This window comes from Heloderma suspectum, chromosome 11 (genome assembly GCF_057233095.1).
Source record: "Heloderma suspectum isolate Gila_16-S chromosome 11, 16-S_ref, whole genome shotgun sequence".
Lineage (NCBI taxonomy): Eukaryota > Metazoa > Chordata > Lepidosauria > Squamata > Helodermatidae > Heloderma > Heloderma suspectum.
This window is the reverse complement of record NC_139468.1, coordinates 34,182,109-34,204,207: the sequence shown is the minus strand read 5'-3', so window position 1 is coordinate 34,204,207 and position 22,099 is coordinate 34,182,109. Positions and strand designations below refer to the sequence as shown.

The 22,099-nt window shown below is 43.5% G+C and overlaps 1 protein-coding gene across 1 annotated transcript in view; it reads left to right on the top strand.

The window, feature by feature from the left end:
- The window catches only part of ARRDC4 (arrestin domain containing 4), a 31,277-nt gene extending 20,618 nt beyond the window's left edge, over nt 1-10,659 (top strand). The window contains exons 4-8 of the mRNA XM_084817422.1: nt 7,347-7,449; nt 8,441-8,697; nt 9,271-9,433; nt 9,971-10,125; nt 10,230-10,659. Of these exons, the coding sequence (XP_084673548.1) occupies nt 7,347-7,449; nt 8,441-8,697; nt 9,271-9,433; nt 9,971-10,125; nt 10,230-10,286 (735 nt within the window). The 3' untranslated portion in view covers nt 10,287-10,659. The remainder of the gene's footprint in view (nt 1-7,346; nt 7,450-8,440; nt 8,698-9,270; nt 9,434-9,970; nt 10,126-10,229) is intronic.
- The last annotated feature ends 11,440 nt before the right edge of the window (nt 10,660-22,099 follow it).

The following is a 22,099-nucleotide window of genomic DNA, read 5'->3' as shown; positions in this document are numbered from 1 at the left end:
CATAGAGCCTGTAGCTACTGACCATCAGCTATATGATTTCTGAAGAGCGTAACCATTAAGCTTTTGCCATGGGATTCCCTGCAATAAAGAAATCTCACTGATTTGAGTGTCCAGTGTTACACTGCCTAAGTGTGTGTGCTAAAGAGACCGAGAAACCAGACAGCATGTTCCTGGCCAAGCCAAAATCACGCTACTGCCATGCTCCTGAAAGCTGCAATAAACTGTGTAAGCTGAAAGACCCAACCTGATTGAGAAGAAGATATTGGAGCAACTGTCTTGAAAAACAATGAGATCTGTGTAGCTGGCTGGCTGACGCTGTCAGTGATGTTACAACTTTAAGACTGTTTTCCTGTTTGAGACCCCAGCGAAGAAAGCTAACCCGAGTTATTTGTTGCCCGTGCCAAAGCAAGAATTTGGTGGCCCTGTACCTCATCGTGTCCTGTTTTAAGCTTGGGATTTACAAATACAAACAAACTGAGAAGCTTGCCTTTGAAGTCCTGCAAATCACCCCACCGCCTCCCCGAAGATTAATGGCTGCCTGAAAAATGCAAGTATAAAGCGATGCCCATCACCCCCCAGCGTCCTGAGTTTCGGCACTCAGTGTTTCAGTGCTTTCGTGTACCAGGTTAGAAGAGAAAAAAAAAGAGTAAGTTTTTAAAATGTCTGTGAGAGAACCTGACAGAAGTAAAATAAAATTTACAGAGGAGTTGCCCAGGTTAAAGCGTCACGGCTAGAGAGCTGAGCTGTGCCGCTCTGTTTAAACAGAAGCCTTGCAAAAAAGTTAAAGGCCCTTGTCTGTCAGAAGGGGTGTAGGGCCACACTTTCCCTTTTTAAACTAATGCAAAAGTGGAGAGCCTTTGCTGGAAACTTCGCATCTTCATTGCCCAGAGCCTTCTCTGTTTGCCTCCATCAATGTCTGGGCTTTTTAGAGACACTCTGCACATGAACTAAAATTTTAAATTGTCAAAGACTTGCCATGGACAGTGCTGTGAAGCTTTTGATAAACTTGAACTCTCATCGCTGTAGACCATGTGTCTGTGTTTGTAGTCAGCTCAGTGTACAGCAGGCTGAGTTTGATCTGTAACTTTTAAATTTCCTTCTGCCAGAACTCATGCAGCATAGAGTTGCCGATGCAAAAATGGTGACCTAGAACTCTTTGTGTGTGTGGGTATGCCTGTCCCTTGATTTTGATGAGCCCTGAGCTTTCAGCCAGAAGAGCAGTATAATTGCTGGATCTGCTCCATCATGCCTTACCATGCAAGAAGTGTTTTCCATTCATTGTGTTAAATTGCAGAAAAAGTTTGTTGTGTATATTTTATGATTTCTTAAATATCATAAAATATATGTGATATTTGCAGATTAGTGTTAGTTGCAACTCCAAATGATACTAAGTGTGGTTCCCAATGGATGACGAAGAGAAAAGACAAAAGCAAGTAGAAAAGAAGGAATAGAGAAAGTAGCAGACAGATAGAGAAGAGAGGAAAAAAAAAAAGAAAGAAAAGGCAAGAGGCAAAGAAAAAACATTTATAAAAAAGAAGCGTGGCCATAGTTGCCCCCATGGTAAATTAAAAGCAGCTGATTGTGCCTGGAGCTTATTACCTGGGGTAAAGTAGCCACAATAATGTAATAGTTCTTTAAAATAAAGAAAATGTAACTAGAAGGAGAAGAAGAGCCTATCCCAAATGTGTGTCATTGGGACTAGTGTAAGGCAGAAAGGTTTAAGTGAGTGAGTTTAACTTGAAAAAGACAAATAAAGAGACAAGGCTGGTGCATGGAGCAGAAAGTTTTATATAAAAAGTTTGAAACATGATCTGCAATACAGGCAGATCAGCAAAGAAAAAGAAAGCAAAAGAAAGAAAAAATTTGTCTTCCCATACTAATAAATAAAAAGTGTTATCAAGCACTTTGGGAAGCGAAGTTGTTTACAGGAAGCTGTGCCTGAGAACCAGACACTTCTAGCCTATGCTGAAAATGCTTGCTAGTGTTATGGGTAACATGTATGGTATAAAACCCATTTAGCGCAATAGCTCGTGGTTCAGAGAAGCTGTCTGATCCAAAAATTAAGTACGCCTGTGTGCTGTAAGTTACCCAATAAAGTCTCCTTGTAAATAAATCCCCCCCTGCTGGAATCCCAAAACACGTGGGGCTAGAGCGCCTCACCCAGTATCAAACCCTGCTGTTAGAAGCCATGAAAGCAGGTATAAAGAAGTCAATTAATATGACCAAAGTGTCTAAAGTGCTGCAAGGTGCCACCGAGGCCCCAGAGCGTACTTGGAGCGTCTTTCAAATGCCTATCACCAGTATACCCCCCTCGACCCAGAGGCCCAAGAAGACGTAAACGAAAAAAGAAAAGAAGAAGACCCAGCAGAGGCAGAAGATTCTTAAAAAAGAACCAGTGTGCCCAGTGTGGACAAGATGGACATTAGTGGCATGAATGCCCAAATAAAATAAATCAAATACACAAAGGAGAAAACCAAAGGGGCCAGAATGGGCAAAGAGGGAGACAGCTTGAGAGGGGCCGTGACATTGACTGTGAGGGGCAGTGACATTGACTTCATGATTGACACTGGAGCAGCATCAAAAGCAAGCAAACGTTAGCCTTAAACAAAAAGTTCAAACACTGAGCAAAGTTCTTCAAGCCCAGCGCCGCTTTGTCTTAAAAAAATAAGCCATTCCCATCACAGAAGCTCATCCTTTCCAACCAAGAGTTAAAGTATGAGTTAAAGAGGGAAAAATAACCCTTTGACTCCCAGATAGAGAGGACTGAAAACTGTCATACTTTCCACCCCCGCAGCTATGAAAGCAGCTAAAATTAAACCCTGGATACATTGGACACGAGTCAAGAGAGCGAGAGGGGGAGAGTAGACTGTAAACAGAAATCCTGAAAATCCTTTAAAAATCATTCTGAAAAAGCAGTAAGAAGACTCAGGCTAGACCTTACTGTGGACACACCGGGAAACTGTCCCCCTGCGTACGGTCAGACCTGCAACTGGAGAATTGAAGAAGGGGACTAGACCCTACTGCAGCTTGCCAGGTGAATAGCTGCCCAGCGTACGGTCAGATCCCAAAGAAGATCAAACATGCGTGTTGTAGTGTTAGTAGTGTTGCATTGTGTTTCCTTAATAAGGTGCAAAAAGGGGGGTCTGCCCCTGGAAAAAGAAGTTTGTCCCAGTGATTTGCTGATAATTACTGGCTTCACCTGGCTAACATCATGAAAATAAAACATTTTTGTTTGCCAAGAGGTATACCTGCAAACAGGCTTATTAGCTCTTGCCTAATACCTGTCTGTAGACATCCTGGGAAAATGCAAAAAGATACCATGTTAAAAGTTTATGGTGTAAGTTTAACTTATTCCCAAAATGCTAATTGGGGCATGGTTGCAAAGATCCTACCCCCTACAGAGTTCACTCTACGCACCCCCATCATTGCTGAAACAAATGCTACGTGTGCACAAATGCTTAATTGTCAAAATTTTTTCCAGAAAATACAAAGCTATCCCTGGCCCCCTTCCACTGTAATAAAATTCAAAACATATCTTTTAATGATGCCCACATACTTTTGCCTCATGGATGGTTTTAGACATGTAATTCCCGCACTTGGTCATTCATTCCTGCCAACTTGTCTGATAACCACCCATGTTGCCTCAGCCGCCAATTGAACTGGTGCCAATTCTTCCCCTGTAGCCCGAGAAAATCCGTCAACGGCAGCCTCGAGCACTCCAACTAACTAAAAATTGTAATATGTCTCTGCGTTCCTTGTCTTATGCGCTGTTTAACCAATCTGGTTTATGTCTCAGCTAGTAAAACTGCTGCCCTCTACGCTCTAATAGCCCAACAAGAGGCTAAGTAATATGTATGTCACAAAAAGCTTTGTATGGTTATCAGAAATGCTATAATTGTAATAAAATTATGCATTTAAGGGGGGAATGTAGCAGCCATATCGGGGATCAGACTAAGTAGCCTCATGCAGTCTCATGCTTCATGTTCTTGCTGAGCTCTTTCTCCCTTGAATATATTGTTGTAAGCTGACGAGACACAGGAATTCCTTATCTTGTCAAAGGTCATACAGTTGTATATCTTGTTCTCTGCTGTTCTCTTCTGTTCTCTCCTTATCATGGCTACCCTATAACCCAGTTCTTGTATTATAAACAATAGTGCTAAGAGAAGAAATGTTGAGGATTGCAACCCCATGCGGGAGGGGGAGGAGGAGCCGTTTCATATGTGTCACAATGTCTATAAAACCAATGTGCTAATGTAAATCGGGGCTTCTGGCTCTTTGGAAATGATTCCAGCCTTAAGCCCGCGCGTTAAATAAAGAATCTCTTTTTCCTTCACTCCGTGGTCTCTCTGACTCTGGGTTCTGCAACAATAACAGGCAAGCATGGCCTTGGTGTACAAAATGAAGCAGGACAAAGGCTAATAGAGTTTTGCCAAGAGAACACGCTGATCATAGCAAACACTCTTTTCCAACAGCCCAAGAGGCAACTCTACACATGGACATCACCAGATGGTCAATATCGAAATCAGATTGATTATGTCCTTTGCAGCCAAAGATGGAGAAGCTCTATACAGTCAGTAAAAACAAGACCTGGAGCTGACTGTGGCTCAGATCATGAGCTTTTTGTTGCAAAATTTCGGCTTAAATTGAAGAACGTAGGGAAAACCACTAAACCATTCAGGTATGACCTAAATCATATCCCTTATACAGTGGAGGTGACGAATAGATTTCAGGGATTAGACCTGATAGACAGAGTGCCTGAGGAACTATGGACGGAGGTCCGTAACATTGTTCAGGAGGCAGCAACTCAATCCATCCCAAAGAAAAAGAACTGCAAGAAAGCCAAGTGGCTGTCTGATGAGGCTTTACAAGTAGCTGAGGAAAGAAGGGAAGCGAAAAGCAAGGGAGAAAGGGGAAGATATACCCAACTGAACGCAGATTTCCAGAGAATAGCAAGGAGAGACAAGAAGGCCTTCTTAAATGAACAATGCATAGAAATCGAGGAAAACAATAGAATGGGAAAGACTAGAGATCTTTTCAAGAACATCGGAGATCTCAAGGGAACGTTTTGTGCAAAGACTGGCATGATAAAGGACAAAGAAGGCAGGGACCTAACAGAAGCAGATGAGATTAAGAAGAGGTGGAAAGAATACACAAAAGAACCATACAGGAAAGATCTGAATGTCCCTGATAGCCATGATAGTGCGCTCACTGAACTTGAGCCGGACATCCTAGAGAGTGAAGTCAAGTGGGCCTTAGGAAGCATTACTTTATTTTATTTATTTATTAAATTTATTAATTTATTACTAACAACAAAGCTAGTGGAGATGACAGTATTCCAGCTGAGCTATTTAAAATCCTAAAAGATGATGCTGTTAAAACGCTGCACTCAGTATGCCAGCAAATCTGGAACACTCAACAGTGGCCACAAGACTGGAAAAGGTCAGTTTACATTCCAATTCCAAGGAAGGGCAATGCCAAAGAGTGTTCAAACTACCGCACAATTGCGCTCATTTCACATGCCAGCAAGGTTATGCTCAAAATCCTACAAGCTAGGCTTCAGCAGTACGTGAACCGAGAACTACCGGAAGTACAAGCTGGGTTTTGAAGAGGCAGAGGAACTAGAGATCAAATCGCCAACTTTCGCTGGATCATGGAGAAAGCAAGAGAATTCCAAAAAAAGTATTTCTGCTTCATTGACTACGCTAAAGCCTTTGATTGTGTGGATCACAACAAACTGTGGCAAATTCTGAAAGAAATGGGAGTACCAGACCACCTTACCTGTCTCCTGAGAAACCTGTACGAGGGTCAAGAAGCAACAGTAAGAACTGGACATGGAACAACCGATTGGTTCAAAATTGTGAAAGGAGTACGACAAGGCTGTATATTGTCGCCCTTGCTTATTTAACTTATATGCAGAGTACATCATGAGAAATGCTGGGTTGGATGAATGACAGGTTGGAATTAAGATTGCCGGGAGAATTATCAACAACCTTAGATACGCAGACGATACCACCCTAATGGCAGAAAGCAAAGAGGGTCTAAAGAGCCTCTTGTTGAGGGTGAAAGTGGAGAGTGCAAAAACTGGTCTGAAACTCAACATTAAAAAAAATGAAGATCATGGCATCTGGCCCCATCACTTCCTGGCATATGGAAGGGGAAGAAATGGCAGCAGTGACAGATTTTATTTTCTTGGGCTCCAGGATCACCACAGACGGTGACTGTAGCCATGAAATTAAAAGACACTTGCTCCTTGGGAGGAAAGCTATGGCAAACCTAGACAGCATAGTAAGAAGCAGAAACATCACGTTGCTGACAAAGGTTCGTATAATCAAAGCTATGGTTTTCCCAGTAGTAACGTATGGCTGTGAGAGCTGGACTGTAAGGAAGGCTGAGCACTGAAGAATTGATGCTTTCAAACTGTGGTGCTGGAGAAGACCCTTACGAGTCCCCTGGACTGCAAGGAGATCAAATCAGTCAACCCTAAAAGAAATCAACCCCGAGTGCTCATTGGAAAGACAGATACTGAAGCTGAACCTCAAATATTTTGGCCACCTAATGCGAAGAGAAAACTCCCTGGAAAAGACCCTGATGCTGGGAAAGATTGAAGGGAAAAGGAGAAGGGGATGGCAGAGGAGGAGATGGCTAGATAGCATCACCGGTGCAATGAATATGAACCTGAGCACACTCCGGGAGTGAGCAGAGGTCAGGAGGGCCTGGCGTGCTGTGGTCCATGGGGTCACAAAAAGTCGGACACGACTTAACGACTGAACAGCAACAGCTCTCATGTCGTGCTGCTCCAGCAAATATCTAAGATCAATGATAACAACCAGAGTTGTACAGTGGTAGTTTGCACAAGTCGCTTTACACATGTGGCCAATAACGTCATTTAAATAATAATTAAATCGTAATTGATATGAACATCTGGATAGTAGATTTGAATTGCTAACCTGGGATGTCTAGTTACTGCAGGGGAGAGCAATGAGACTGCTGCAATTGCTGGACATGTATATATACTGTTATACAGAGGCTGTCATGTGGAATAGAAATGGGAAAAGGTTGTGCGTCCTTAAAAAGAATTAGTCACCTCGGAGCTGTCTGAGAGAATGCAAACCTACATGCCTTATATAGAGTAGTAATCTGATAGAATGGAATTGGGTGTGTCACATGGGCAGATATACCTATTTTGCCTCCATTGCCTTGCTGTGGATGCTACCAAAGCTAATGTTATTGTTTGCCATTCTGAGTACCATATTAACTGTTAATTGGTTCATCAGTCACAGGTGAATTGCTACTATTGAGAAATTTGAAAAGCTGCTATTTATGGATTTTTCTTCTTATTTTTTCAGAGCCCTGTAAGGCAAAGCCAAGAGAAGATGGTTGGCTGCTGGTTTTTCACTTCTGGCCCAGTTTCCCTGAGTGCCAAAATCGAGAGGAAGGGATATTGTAATGGCAAGTGTATCCTCTTCACTGTATTAGATACAGAGCGGAACTAGATATTAGGTTGGCAGATACATGGCCTCAAACATCTATTTGCAAAATAATGGGGATGTGAAGGTGAGGGATTTGCAGGGGAAGATTCACAAGAGGGAGGGACGTGCGTGTCCCTCATCCTCTGGTTTTCCTCTCTCCTCCTCCATGGAGCTCTTTTTCCACTTCCTTTTTCAGAGCCTAGCTGGGTAGAAATTATTTGAATGGCCTGGGGTGAGGGCACTCTCAGGGCAGAATTGGTGGGCAGGGGGACAACTAAGAATCTCCCCTCCCATCTTCTAATTCTCCCTTCAAGTACTCTGCTTCTATGTTAGTGTTGGAATCTTACGTTTATCTCATAACAACGTTTTCCACCTTTAGAAAGTCCTGTTTAAAAAGCTCCAGGTTTTGTGGCATAACTAGAAAACAGATTAAGTGAAAAGCTAAATAAAGCAAGCCTATATATGTGAGATCAAAACATTGTATTATCACCAAGCATGTATATATTGAAAGACTACTGTATTAAATAGTGCTTGCATTTAAAATGTGCTAGCTTCAGGAGGGAAGAGAACACCTAGTCAGAGGGAGCTCTCTTAACACAGAAATAAATGTCTTTAATAATCATAGTAGTTTTGTATACAAATTTAGAAGTTTTCATGGTGCCTCTTTCTGCAGTAAACTTTGGAAGTACCTCAAAACCCCATTAGACTGTTCAGAAAAATGAACATTATAAACCCTAGATGTCCATGTCCTTACCCAGTCCCAGCTATAACACATACATTGACTATGTGCAAAAGCATGTTTTGCTTAAACAACAGTTAAGTTGTCCCAAGGTGGATGTGGCATATCAGATTGCAAAGAGAGGGAAAATATATTTTGCATCATGTGATGAGTGATGTTCTTTGACACTTAGGTACAACATAATGTTCAGTAACTTACTAATTCACTTTCTGAATTGTTTTTTTTTTTTTAGGTGAAGCTATACCAATTTATGCAGAAATTGAGAACTGTTCCTCTCGTTTAATTGTTCCAAAAGCTGCCATTTTCCAAACACAGACTTACCTGGCTAGTGGAAAAATGAAGACTTTTCGTCAGATGGTTGCCAATGTGAGAGGAAATCACATTGCTTCTGGGAGCACAGATACATGGAATGGGAAAACTTTGAAAATTCCACCTGTAACCCCTTCTATCCTTGACTGCTGTGTTATCAGAGTTGAATATTCCTTAGCTGTGAGTATAGCTTTTCACCATTTAACTCTGTGTAGAAGACTACATTGTGATGCATTTAGTGATACATCTGAATGAATACAGGCCTATAGGTCTTTCATTAAATCCTTCATGGCATTGCTTAGTTGTGGTAAACTTCAGGGTGATAGCCAGTGCAAGTGCGTTTGGGGGAGAAATTTGCTTACTCATGATGGGCCTAGCTCTCTCCATCTAATATTGTGATTCGGAATTGTTCTGCAAACCCAGAAGTGGTAGGCTCACCTTTAGCTGCTGTTGATAAGGCACTTGTCTGGAATCTAAGATATGAGTCCAGAAGTGATGTTGTCAGAATGGCATTTGGATTGTCAAGCCAATTCTACAGAAACAGGAAGGTAATAATGGAAGTGTGACACAGGCTGGAGAACTCTAGAATATGTATTTGGAGAAGGAAATAATCTGTATCAACTCGTATGCTTTATTCAGAATCGCTGGATTGATAGGAAATGTTTGACCCTGCAGCTTGATAAACAGACTTTTCTGAAATAGCTCTGGCTTCCCTCTGAGAAATCCCGTGAAATGTCATATTTCTTGCCGTAGGTATACATTCATATTCCTGGTGCTAAGAAGTTGATGCTTGAACTCCCCCTGGTGATTGGCACAATTCCATGTACTGCATTTTCCAGCAGGAGCTGCAGTCTTGCCAGCCAATTCAGTATGGATATGAGCTGGCTGGCACTGACAATGCCAGAGCATCCAGAAGGTACAAACTGTAGTTTTGTTTTTGAGGTGGTGGTTTTGCTTAGCTGGGGTTGTTTGCTTGGAGTAAGAGGAACAGCTAGATCAGTTTTGCAAAAGCTCCAAAGTTCTCATAAAATGAAAGCAAGTATAGTAAGCGGGCAGAACTGTGCTAAAATTCCAAGTCATCTATGAAGTTCTTTCAGTGACCCTAATCCAGTTGCTACTTTTCCACCAAATCTATCTTGTAGGGTGATTATGAGAAGAAAATGTTGTGGTGAACTTCTTTGAGGAAAGATGAAAAACAAATAAAATACAACTTAAAAAATCATGAAATCCCTCTAATGTGTCCCAAGTATAATAATGTAACAAAAATGGTATCCTGTTTGTTTGTTTATTCATTCATAGGGTTTAAGTGCTGCTTAAGTAGTGCATCATTTACACTATAATGGTTTCAGTTATTATAGTTACAGCTTAGGAATAGGTTCATATGCAGCAGAGAACCAAGGAAGTAGTTGCGGAACTGATTTGGTTGATGTGTGTGTTTTTGTTTGTTTCTTAGCACCACCCAATTATACTGATGTAGTATCAGAGGAAGAATTCTCAGGACATGTTACTGTTTATCCACATCCAGTTGACTGTGAAGAACAGCTGTGTTGTCCTGTGTTTACCTATATACAGGAATTCCGGTTTCAGCCCCCTCCTCTCTATTCAGAGGTAAACTGTTCAAGTACATCTTATGTGTATAACTTCTAAATCTACCAGAAAGTTTACATTAACTTCAGAATCCCAAGCAGTAAGTGTATTTCTTTTCTCTGCAGATTGACCCACATCCTACTGAGGTAGGAGATAATCAACCAGTGTCAATCACGGCTTAAGGATGATTTTTACAAGTTGCATCTTGATCAGATGGATTGGCCTGATTTTGGTTACTGCAGCCTCTGCTTGTAGTAACACTTTTTGAAAAGCAATGTTCTTGCTTAAAGTTGCAACAGGCGGGTATCAAGGCAACTGAAGTTTTCAGTCAAGAGTAAGTCGTGCCTCTTTGTGGAAAGGGGAGAGATGGAAGGATGCCTTGTGGATTTGTTGTCACAGAAGAAGCCATGAGGTCAAATTACCAGATAAAGTGGCCTCTGTCATACTTGGGGAAAGTGGAGCATATCTGAGAAGAAAGAAGACATAGACATTTTGTACACAAAATACAAGAGTCGTGCTGAGGGTATTTCAGAGTGGAAACAGGCAGATATAGAATGACTGTATTGAGGTGATAAAACAACTATTTGTATGACTAAAATGCTCTCCATTGGTTTCCTAGGGCTTCATTTTGGCAATGTCGGCACCCAAGCAAGGATGTCTGAGATCCTGACTCTGTTCAGCATCAAAAATAAGATTTTTTTTTTTATTAAAAAAACATGCCCATCCGATATCAGTCAAATGATGGTACTTATATTCATAATGATATTGAGGGATATTAAATATATTATATTTAATGTTATGAAGGTGCAAGCTTTTTGTCATTGTGCATAGCAGAAATTTTATTTCAGTGGTAAACCTGCATTTTTGTAGCTTCTCTGCACTCCAGGTTTCTGTTTTGTTTTTAATTTTTAAAAAGGGAAATTAGTTTTTCTACAGCTTAGCAAGCTTGTGTTTTTCTTCATCTTGAGCAATGGCGCATAATCTGGCAAGGTGCCGAGGGCAGCCAAATACCCAGCCAATATTTAATTTCAGCATCTTGAGCCACTGCTCCTAGAGCACATAGCATCTACTGGGTTGAACATAGCCTGGGTGCTTTAGCACTCTGTAGGCATGTCTATATAGAACGATGAAAGGAAGTAACTCTCATCAATAGCAATGGATCCATATATTTAAAATCCTTAAAAAAAAAACAAAAAAACTACCTCTCTTGGATACAGGACTGAGACCAAAAAGTAATTCTGCATGAAGTTTAATTTCTTGTAATTAATAAAAATCAAATGGGGAGAATTGTCAGTAGACCCAACATGAATATAATTTGTCTATGAAGATTGGGGTAAGGGGAATGTTCTTGAAGAATCATAATTTGGCAGGTCAGTTCTCTGTAAAAGCAAAATGAGAACCCCTTAAACTATTGTGCTCATGTACAGCAATGTGGCTCATTTATTGGGACATTGTTCTTTGCTATCTTTTTAGTCTTCAGTTGAGTTGAGTTTTATTATGGTGCAATTTAGTTTGATTTGTTCCTCGGGTCATTTAGAATGGTGAGTCTTTTGCCAAGGATAAAATTTCATCCTAAAGCTGCTTCACAGATGGCAGGAAACCCTGTGCATACCTTCTTTGTTTTCAGATGATGAGATAATACATTTTTCCTGTTTACTCCTGCCTCCACTTTCCTCCCCTCCCTGTTGTGTCTCCTGTATCCAATTATAGATTGTAAGCTGTCCGGGCAGGGACTTGACCTCTTGTACACTGTAAGGTGCCATACACATATAATTTTGCAGCATGCAGACTATCTCAAAGAAAAAAGGAATGCTTCTAAGATGGCTTCTGCTTCTTGCAGTTTTTAAGTAATTACATTAAAAAAAATTAAATTAAAGGGGCTGCCTGTTTAATCAGGGCACCACTTTGAATCTGTCCAAAGTTTTAAATTTGATTTACTGAAATAAAATAGCCAACTAAACGCTGAAGCTCTAATGTATATACAAAAATCTGGTGTACGAAGAGCCCTTATTTTGCCCAACTGCCTTCCTGAAAAGGAGATTGAGTACAATGGGGCTTAATCCCAGATCAGTGTATAGGATTGCAGCCTTTTGTTTCCTAATGAGCAGGCAGTTCTGCTAGTGATGGGACTGTTAACATTTTACAGGGGCAGGGTGCTGCTGAAGTAAAACATTGTAGCGTGTCACTTGATATAATTCGGTGTTCATGCAGGCTGTGGAATTCATTCTTATGGAGGCTGATCAGGGATCATATTTGTGTGGCTGGGAGAGGGGAACAGAAATGGTTCTCTAATATACAGTGAAGCCCTGTGTTCAAAACAGCTTTGAGCACATGCAGGGAAAAGTGAGATATAAATTACTATTTTTAAAAAAGCGATCCTTCCCATCATCATGAGGTAGGGAGAAGGCTCATATCTGACAGAGCTTCCATCAGCTGTTAATACGCAGTGAAATTCCCACACAAATATGGAGCTGGATTGCTGCCAAAATCTTAAATGGGGATTTCTCCTAATGTGCATAATACCTGTTCAAAGCCTGCATGCCTGTTGTCTGTTACTGTATCTGGCAAGGTTAAATTTGAAGAATATGAGAGAGGAAAGGCTCTGAGTTATGTAATGGTGTGATAAAGATATTCACTGCTAAACAATGAGGTGGGTCTTTATGGAGCAGCCAGTCTAAGTTGTTTAGAAGCCATATTTTTCTCCCCCTTCCCAATTAAGGAACTTGTGCCCTCTTTTTGCAAAGGGACAACAAAAGCTGCCTTTCTCAAGGGTGTGTAATGCAACTATTTCCCTTTTATCTGATACTAGCAAAATGCCCATTTCTATTATTGATTGCATGGGGTGTGTCTGGAGGAGGGGCAAACTCCTTTGGAGGGGTGTGTTGTATCCCAGGTATCCCCCCACACGTGTGCACACAACAGGAGTCTTCTGAATGAGAGCTGGGCTATCAGGAGTGGAAGCTAGGTTAAGTCCTCATCACAACAGTGTCTCCAGCTGTAGCACTTTCCCCCCCTTAGGCACAAATAGTTTCCATTATGGAAGGAAGTGAAAGGAGTACACTTAGATGGCTCCACCTGTGCCACACTATAGTGGTCCCAGCAACTTAAAGTCAAATGTGCTCCTATCTGGGTGGGGGCGTACTGGAGTGACAGAACTGATATGCTTATTCCTTAACTATCAGATGTGAGGGGCTACAAATGTCTTAACCGCTCTGCTTCTGCAAATGGGGCGAGAAAGTGCACTTAAACTACTGGCACTTAGACCATTTGATGTGTGTGTGTGTGTGTATCCAAGAGAGAGAAATTGAACCAAAATCACACATTGCAGCTTACTCTGGGAAATACATTTCTCTTAAAACCCAATTCAGACTGGTATCTCCAATGCCTTTTTTAAAGAAATGGGATGCCCATTTTAAAAAAATAGTGCAGGATGCTCATACAAAGGAACAAATAAAATATCCTTATCTGCTCCTTTTTATTACCTGAATAGCAATAATATGGCTGTATAGCTTGCATGTCTTCAAATACCAAAACAGTTATAACTATTAGGTGCTTACAGTGACTGACTGTAATACCAATAAGAGCTGGCTGTTGGTATAATTGTAGTCATATAACAGAAGAGCAGGCCTCAATGCAAAGAATCAAGTTGCTGCTCTTTTGTTTTTAATCTTGGGATCATTTACTGGATTACTTGCAAATAAACCGTGGCCTTAGATTGTTTGCAGAAACAGTATCTTTGAAAGCATGCAGTATCTTTCTAAGGGACTGATTTGAAACTGAAAAAGCAAAACTCTGCCTTCAGTACTTGGGGCAGAATTTGCTCCTTAATCATATATGTTGCACAGTGATGACTTTAATAATACAGGGGTTTGTTTTTGTGTTTTCTCAACTACTGTAAAACAGTTTAAAAACCAAGCAAAAAAAAATACTGGAAAAAGATTGTATTTTATATTAATGTATGAGCCCTATGGGTTGCTTCTTAATAAAAACTTAAGTATCTACTTGTCTTGATTTTTTTAAAATCTGTGTGTCAGAGCATAGGATGGTGCTAATCTGTTCTTGACTTTTAAAGCCCTTCATGGCTCAGGGCCGGAATACCTGAAGGATCACCATTTTCCACATGTGTCTGTCTCTGTTAGAGATCAGAGGCTCTTCTTTGAGTTCCCCCACTGAGACACGACAGGTGATTACTGGGGAAAAGGCCTTTTCGGTGGTACCTTTGAAATGCTCTGCCCTCCGCACACCTAAACAACAACAGTAAAGACTTGTGGTACCTTTTAAAGACTAATAGATTTATTTTGGCATGAGCTTTTGTGAATTAAAAACTACTTCATCACAGGTGTGAAGTATTATGCTATGAAGTGTTATGCGAAGTGCTAAGTTAGCATGTGGGTGTAGTCAGAATAATATGTAAATAGTGAGGTCATGGGGAAATTAAATGCAGAAAATACTGGCTGACAACTATGTTACATCTTTAAATGTATGTAATGAAGTGGGCCGTAGTCCATGAAAGCTTACACCATAATATATTTCTTAGTCATTAAGGTACCACAAGATTTCTTGTTCTTGCTGAAGAGACTAACATGGGTACCCTTCTGGAAATCTCTCCACAGGCTTGTTCTGGCACCAACTTTGCATCTTTCTGTCACCAGGCAAAGATCTTACTTTTCCCACGGTTTTTCCTTTTCTGTATTGTTCTGGCTTGTATATTTTTATGCTACCTTCATAGATTTTCTGTTTTTTAGTTTATTATGAATTTTATAAAATACACTAATGTAAACTGTCCTCATAACTTGATTGCAGAACAGGGATATAGATCTTGATAACTAAATTAATAAGAATAATAATACAGGAGAGTGTTGTAAATAAAATGGACATGATCTACTGGATACTCCACACACGCACGCACGCACGCAAGATTCATCAAGCAGAATAGAAATTGCAGCACAGAAGAGCTAAACTCCATATATTTGAATGTGATTTAGGCAAGAGAATTCCCCCAGTAGATTGTGCCCAATAATCTGCATTGCACCAAGGAATATTACTTTGAGGACTTGGACCATCATAGATTTCATAGATTTGAAAGCTATGCTTCTATTAATGCAGCCCAAAAGAGCATTTGCCTTTTTTGCAGCCACATCACATTGTTGGCTCATATTCAGCTTGTGATCAACAACAATTCCAAGATCCTTCTCGCTTGTAGTGTTGTTGAGCCATGTATCCCCCTTGTAACTGTGCATTTGGTTTCTTTTTCCTAGATGCAGAACTTGGCATTTATCCCTGTTAAATTTCATTCTGTTTTCTGCCCAGCAGTCCAGTCTATCAAGATCACTTTGAATTTTGTTTCTGTCTTCCAAAGTATTAGCTCTCCCACCCAATTTTGTGTCATCTGCAAATTTTATCAGCATTCCCTGCACCTCCTCCTCCAAGTCATTCATAAAAGTGTTGAAGAGCACTGGGCCCAGGACTGAGCCCTGCGGTACCCCATTCATTACCTCTCCCCAGTTTGAGAAGGTCCCATTGATAAGCACTCTTTGAGTCCGATTCTGTAGCCAACTGTGGATCCACCGGATCGTTGTTTCATCTAGCCCACTTTGAGCTAGTTTGCTCATCAGGAGATCATGGGGCACTTTCTCAAAAGCTTTCCTGAAGTCGAGGTATATGATGTCTACAGCATTCCCACAGTCCACAAGGGAGGTTACTTGATCAAAAAATGAGATCAGATTCATCTGGCAGGACTTGTTCTTGACAAACCCATGTTGGCTTCGAGTCATCACTGCATTGTTTTCAAGGTGCTTCCAGATGGATTGCTTTATCATCTGCTTCAGAATTTTCCCAGGGATTGATGTCAGACTGACTGGTCTGTAGTTCCCAGGTTCCTCCTTTTTACCCTTTTTGAAGATAGGGACAACGTTAGCCCTCCTCCAGTCATCTGGCACTTCCCCCGTCCTCCATGATTTCTCAAAGAGAATAGACAGCGGTTCTGAGAGTTCTTCTGCCAGTTCCTTTATTACTCAAGGTGCAGTTCATCTGGCCCTGGAGATTTGAACTCATTCAGAGTAATTAGGTGTTCCTTGACCACATGCCTATCGATCTCAAGCTGCAATCCTGCCCCTTCAGCCTGTACTTCGCCTTTGCCAGGGGGGTCATAGACCCTCTTTTGGGAGAAGACTGAGCCAAAGTAGGAATTGAGCACCTCTGCCTTTTCTTTGTCATCTGTTATCGTTTTGCCATCCTTATTTAATAGCTGAACCACCATTTCTTTCCTCTGCCTTTTACTATGCACGTAGCTGAAGAAAGCCTTTTTGTTGTTTTTAGCATCCCTCGCTAACCTCAGCTCGTTCTCAGCTTTAGCTTAGCTTAGCTTAGAATTGGGCCTGGAAATGGGCTGGCAGCCAGTGCAGCTGGAAAAGTACTGACGTAATATGATCTCGTTGGCCAGTCCCTGTTAACAACCTTGCTGCCCTAGTTTGAACTAGCTGAAGTTTCCGGACTGTTTTCAAAGGCTGCCCCACGTATAACGCATTGCAGTGATCCAGACGAGAAGTTATCAGAGCATGGGTAACTGTAGCTAGGCTATCTCTGTCCAGATAAGGGTATAGTTGCTATACCAGCCTAAGCTGATAAAAAATGCTCCGTGCCACTGAGTTCACCTGTGTCTCAAGTGACAGTTCTGGGTCCAGGAGAACCCCCAAACAACAAACCTGATCCTTTAGGGTGAGTGCAACCCCCTTCAAAACAGGTTGAATATCACCTAGCCGGGCAGATGAAGCACCCACTAACAGTACCTCCGTGTTGTCTGGATTGAGTTTCAGTTTATTGGCCCTCATCCAGTCCATTACCGTGCCCAGGCACTGATTCAGAACAGCCACTGCCTCACCTGGCTTTGATGAGAAAGGGAGGTAGAGCTGGATGTCATCCGCATATTGATGGCACCTCAGCCTACACCTCCGGATAACCTCCCCCAGCGGTTTCATGTAGATGTTAAACAGCATGGGGGATAAAATAGAGCCCTGTGGAATCCCATGGCATAATTGTCATGGCACAGAGCAATAATCCCCCAGCACCACCTTCTGAAATCGGCCATCCAAGTAGGAGCAGAACCACTGCAGTGCAGTGCCTCCAAATCCCAACCCAGATAACCTATCCAGAAGGATACCATGGTCGATGGTATCGAAAGCCGCTGAGAGGTTTAGATTAGATTAGGTTAGGTTAGATTAGATTAGACTAGACAACACTGGACAAATGGCCCAACGGTCTGACCTGTTGAAAGGCATCTTCCCTCTATTCCCAGATCTATCTGGATTAGGGATGTGCAACTCAGCAAAACTTGAGCTCGCCAAAGTTCTCCCAATTCCATCTCAAAGCTTGTTCCGACTTGAGTCCGTATCGGATTACGAGGATTTTTTTTTTCTTCTTACATCAAAATCCATGCCTATTTCCATGTGTACTTTTCCAAATGTACACAATGGATGAGTACATCTCTGAAATGTGCACATTCTTCTCCCAATGGTTAAAGTGTGCTTGTGCACATTTTTTAAAAGTATGCATTTTTTCATATGCATTTTTCAAAGGTATGCTTGCTGTCAAACAGATTGCTTTTTGGTCCACAAATCACACTGCAAACTTGGAAATGTACGGGTTTGCTCACAGATTGCATCTGAGTCCATGCTCACCCCGGAAGGTGCAAACTGGGTAAATCCTGATAAAAAATGAATGGAAATAAATGTCTCATAATCCCTACCTGTAAATGCATCAACATTCCATGCGTTCATTTCATTTTTTTAATTTTTTTTTTGCTTTGTAGTCATCTGAGCTAGAAACAACCACTCATCTTGTGGTCAAGACTACTGCACTGTTTGCTGCTTGAAGAAGTACTTCTTTTGTCAGTGTTGAATAGGGATGTCAGAGAATTCCGCCACAGATCTCGGTGAGGCCGAATGCCAGTGCATTCGGCCCCCCAAACTCCGTGGTGGAACGGCCTGCCCCCCCGCCCCCCCGCGGATCCCCCCCGGGACGAGACTTACCCGGGGCGGATGTTCCAGACGGCGGCGGCTCCAGCAGCGGCAGAGGCGGCGGAGGCGGCTGGTCTTCCAAATGGCTGCCGCCGCCACCACCACCATTTGCAGTCTGTTTTTTTGTTTGTTTTCCCCATTTGTGATAGGCTGCGTAAGTCTTTACGTAGCCTATCACGTCTGGCTTTAAAAAAAAAAAAGCGTACGCAAATGGCGATGGTGGTGGCGGCAGCCGTTTGGAAGACCAGCCGCCTCCGCCGCCGCTGGAGCCGCCGCCATCTGGAACATCCGCCCGGGTAAGTCTCGTCCCGGGGGGGATCCGTGGGGGGGCGGGGGGGCAGGCCGTTCCATCACGGAGTTAGGGGGGCCGCTATTTGCGTTCCGCCTTATTTTCACCATCTTAGTCTACATAAATATTTATGAAGACTAAGACGGCCAAAAATAAGGAACGCAAATGGCGGCAGCCGTAGCCGCCGCCATTTGCGTACACGGTTTTTTTTTTTTTAAGCCAGACATGATAGGCTACGTAAGTCTTTACGTAGCCTATCACGGCTGACAACAGGGACGCAAACGGCGGCGGCTATGGCCGCCGCCATTTGCCTCCCTGCTAGCTAGCAGCCGAATGTCTGGCTGCTGGCGGAGCCGCTGGCAGCTCCGCGGAATCCCCACGGAGCGAAGCCGGTTGGCCAGGATTCTGGGGGGAGGGACGGGGCACCTCCCCCCCCAGCAGAACCCGGCGGAGCCAGGTAAGGGGGATTTCGTACATCCCTAGTGTTGAAGCAACTGCCACCTAGGGGAGGGGATTCATTAAAAAGCAGAACTGAAAAAGAAACTACGGAAAACGAATAGAAAAAACTAGGGCTGTGCACTACTTCAGCCCAAAGCCTGAAACCTGAGTCAAAGCGGGCTTCTTCAGGTCACTTTGAGCCTCTTCTGAGGCGAAGCGCAGGAGGCACGAAGCGACCCGGAGCAGGTTGGGTGCTCTCCAAAGTGCTTGGTGTGCTTCTGTCAGGGTTGTTTCTGAGTGCAAGGGGTGGGATAGCAGTTCAGTTTCTGCAGGAGAACCTCCAGACATGGGGGAGGTGTTTTCCCAAGCTAGTCCAGACATGACTGGGCCAGCTTCTCAGGTTAGAAATGCCCAGCTGGCTGAGGATGAGGGTTCCTCTTCATACACCCCTGTGAGAGACAGCGAACAGAAGGGGGGGTGGAGAGTCTGATTTAATAGATGCCAGGCACAGGTGCAGACCCAAGAGAGAGAAGGCAGGGGCAGAACATAGACGGTCTACCCGATTGGCCTTGCATGAGAAGCTGTGCTCAGAAGCCTCACAAGAGAGAGGGTCCTCCCCTCTTTAAGTTAGGCTAGTGAGACCACCTTCCTCTTCAAACAGCGGTCAACTCTCTTAACTTCCTTTTGAATTCCCCTGAAGGCATCCCTTTGTAGACTGAGAATTTGCATCTGTATGACCCTGTGAAGTAAGGGATTAAAAGCTGTAGACTGAAGCCTCTCATCTGTGTTTGTTTTCAGCACTGAAATAAAGTGGGGGCTGAAGGAATCCTGACAGCTTCAGAACTTCAGCACCCCCAGCACAGCCACCCCTGCCCCTTCAGGTCCTTACCTGAGCCACCCGCCTCTGTCACTGCCTCCTCCACCACCGTTGTGGCCACTGTTGCTACTGCCTCGTCTTCCACTGCAATCATTGCTATCACTGCCACCGCTGCCTCCTCTGCTGCCGCCTTCCCCACCGCTGCCTTCCCCACCGCTGCCACCTTCTCCTCCTCTTCCACCACCTCCTCCTCCTCCACTATCATTGCTGCCACCAGCTGAGGCCTGGAGGCGTGCCAGCTCTTCTTGCAGGGAGTCGCCATTTTTAAAAGGGCAACTTCCTGAAGTTCCTGGAAGTTGCCATCTAAAAAATGGCAACTCCCTGCAAGAAGAGCCGGCACGCGTCCAGGCCTCAGGAGCTGGTGGCGGTGATGGCGGTGGCAGTGGAGGAGGAGGCAGCAGAGGAGGAGAAGGCCGCGATGGAGGAGGAGCAGGCGGCGATGGAGGAGGAGAAGGCGGCGACGGAGAAGGTGGCAGTGATGGAGGAGGAGGAGGAGCAGGCGGCAGCAACTTCGCCTGAGGAGTTGGGGAGTTGTGTATGGGGAGTTGTGCAGGGGCATCAGGAGGGAACCTGAAGTGGGGTTGGGCCATCTGAATCCCACTTGGGGTTCAGAGCCGAGTCGAGTCGGGGTCCCTCCGAATCAGCCCGAGCCGAATCGGACCCACCTACGAAGCCACAAAGCAGCTTCTGAGTTGGATCAGGGGGTCCCTGCCCAGCCCTAGAAAAACATAAACAAATGGGAAAAACAACTGCCATCCCATTTGTGTCATTTTCCCATTTGTTTCAATTGCTTTGCACGGTTTCCCATTTGGTACATAGTCCAGAACACTGTGTACAGTTCACAGAAAAGTTATAGCGATTGGGGGGGGGGGGAGAGAGAACCCTGAAACTGACCAGATTGGAAAGCTATTTAAATTGCCATTTTGCACAGAACAGCAGCTGTAAGCACAATTTATACAAACTTGCAGGTGTAAATACTCTAATTAGACCATTTATGTCTGCAATTTTGCATAAATCACACTATTTATGGCTGCCATTTTGTGCAAAATTGTGATTTCTGTAAATAGCTTACCTGCAATTTTGTGCAACATGGCAATTTGCAGACATGCGGGGAACTGTGAGCTTGCCCGACTCAGTGCTGAGTTGGGCAACCTTGGATATCCATGAGCTGGCATCTGAGGGGCTGATCTGGCGAAAACTCACTGAGCTCGACGCTCAAACCAGGTTCATCTGATATCCGTACACAGGATACCGGGAGTGGGGGAGTAGGTCTACGAAACTGTTAGCTTGAAAGTCTGGGTTTAGTTTAGATAGCAGTTAGGTTGTAGCTCTGTTCTGACATTTGTCTGAAATGCATGAGGGTTTCAACCAGGGGTCCTCAACCTTTTTGGGTGAGTGGGCACTTTTGAAACTTTAAGAGTGTCATGGACACTCTCACAAAATAGCTGCCATGGGGTGGCACTTGCTCATTCAAAAAATGGCTGCCATGATGGGCATGGCTAGTCATAAAACACTCATTCCCCAGAAGAAAAAGTGGGAAGACTAAAAGAAAAGTAACTTTCCCAAGAACTTAATTGTAAGGCGGAGGTGGGGTCTGAGGTCCAGATCACAAAAACCACTCTGTTGAACTGAAATAAAGATGGTGTTGCAAAGCATCACTTGGCTTTGCAGTGTGGCATCCTCTCAATTTTAAAAAAAACCTCTTAAGAAACAAAATCAAAATTGGGAGGAGAAAATGTGCCCAAATATGCTTTAATCGGTGAGAGAGGAATGTGTACATTTCAAAGATGTGCACAAGCGATGCATACTTTTGGAAAATACACATCTTTCACATCTTTTTGCATTTTCATGTGAAAAGGAAAGAAAAAAACAAAGCTCACGTTCTGCTATGGACTCAAGCTGGAACAGGTTTTGAGATGGAATTAGGGATGGCGGAGAATTTCTCCCCGAAACTTCGGGGGGCCAAGCGCCAACGTGTTTGGCCCCCCGAACAAGTTTCGGGGAGAAATCCTCCGCACCCCCCCGCCCCACGCCCCCCCCCCGGGACGGGACTTACCTTCCCTGAATGTCCCTCCCGGCGGCGGGTCCGGCTGGCGGTTCGTCCAGTGTTCAAGCGGGGCGGGAGCGGCAGCCGGTCTTTCGACCGGCTGCCGCCCCCGCCATTGCAATGAAAGAAAAAAAAAAACACATCCCCTGATAGGCTACGTGACGATTCACGTAGCCTATCACGGCAAGATTTGCAAAGTCAGCCGTGATAGGCTACGTGAATCGTCACGTAGCCTATCACGGGTGACTTTAAAAAAAAAAAAAAAGCGCGTACGCGAATGGCGGCCCCCATAGGGAGCCGCCATTCCCCTTCCTTATTTGGTCGCTGTA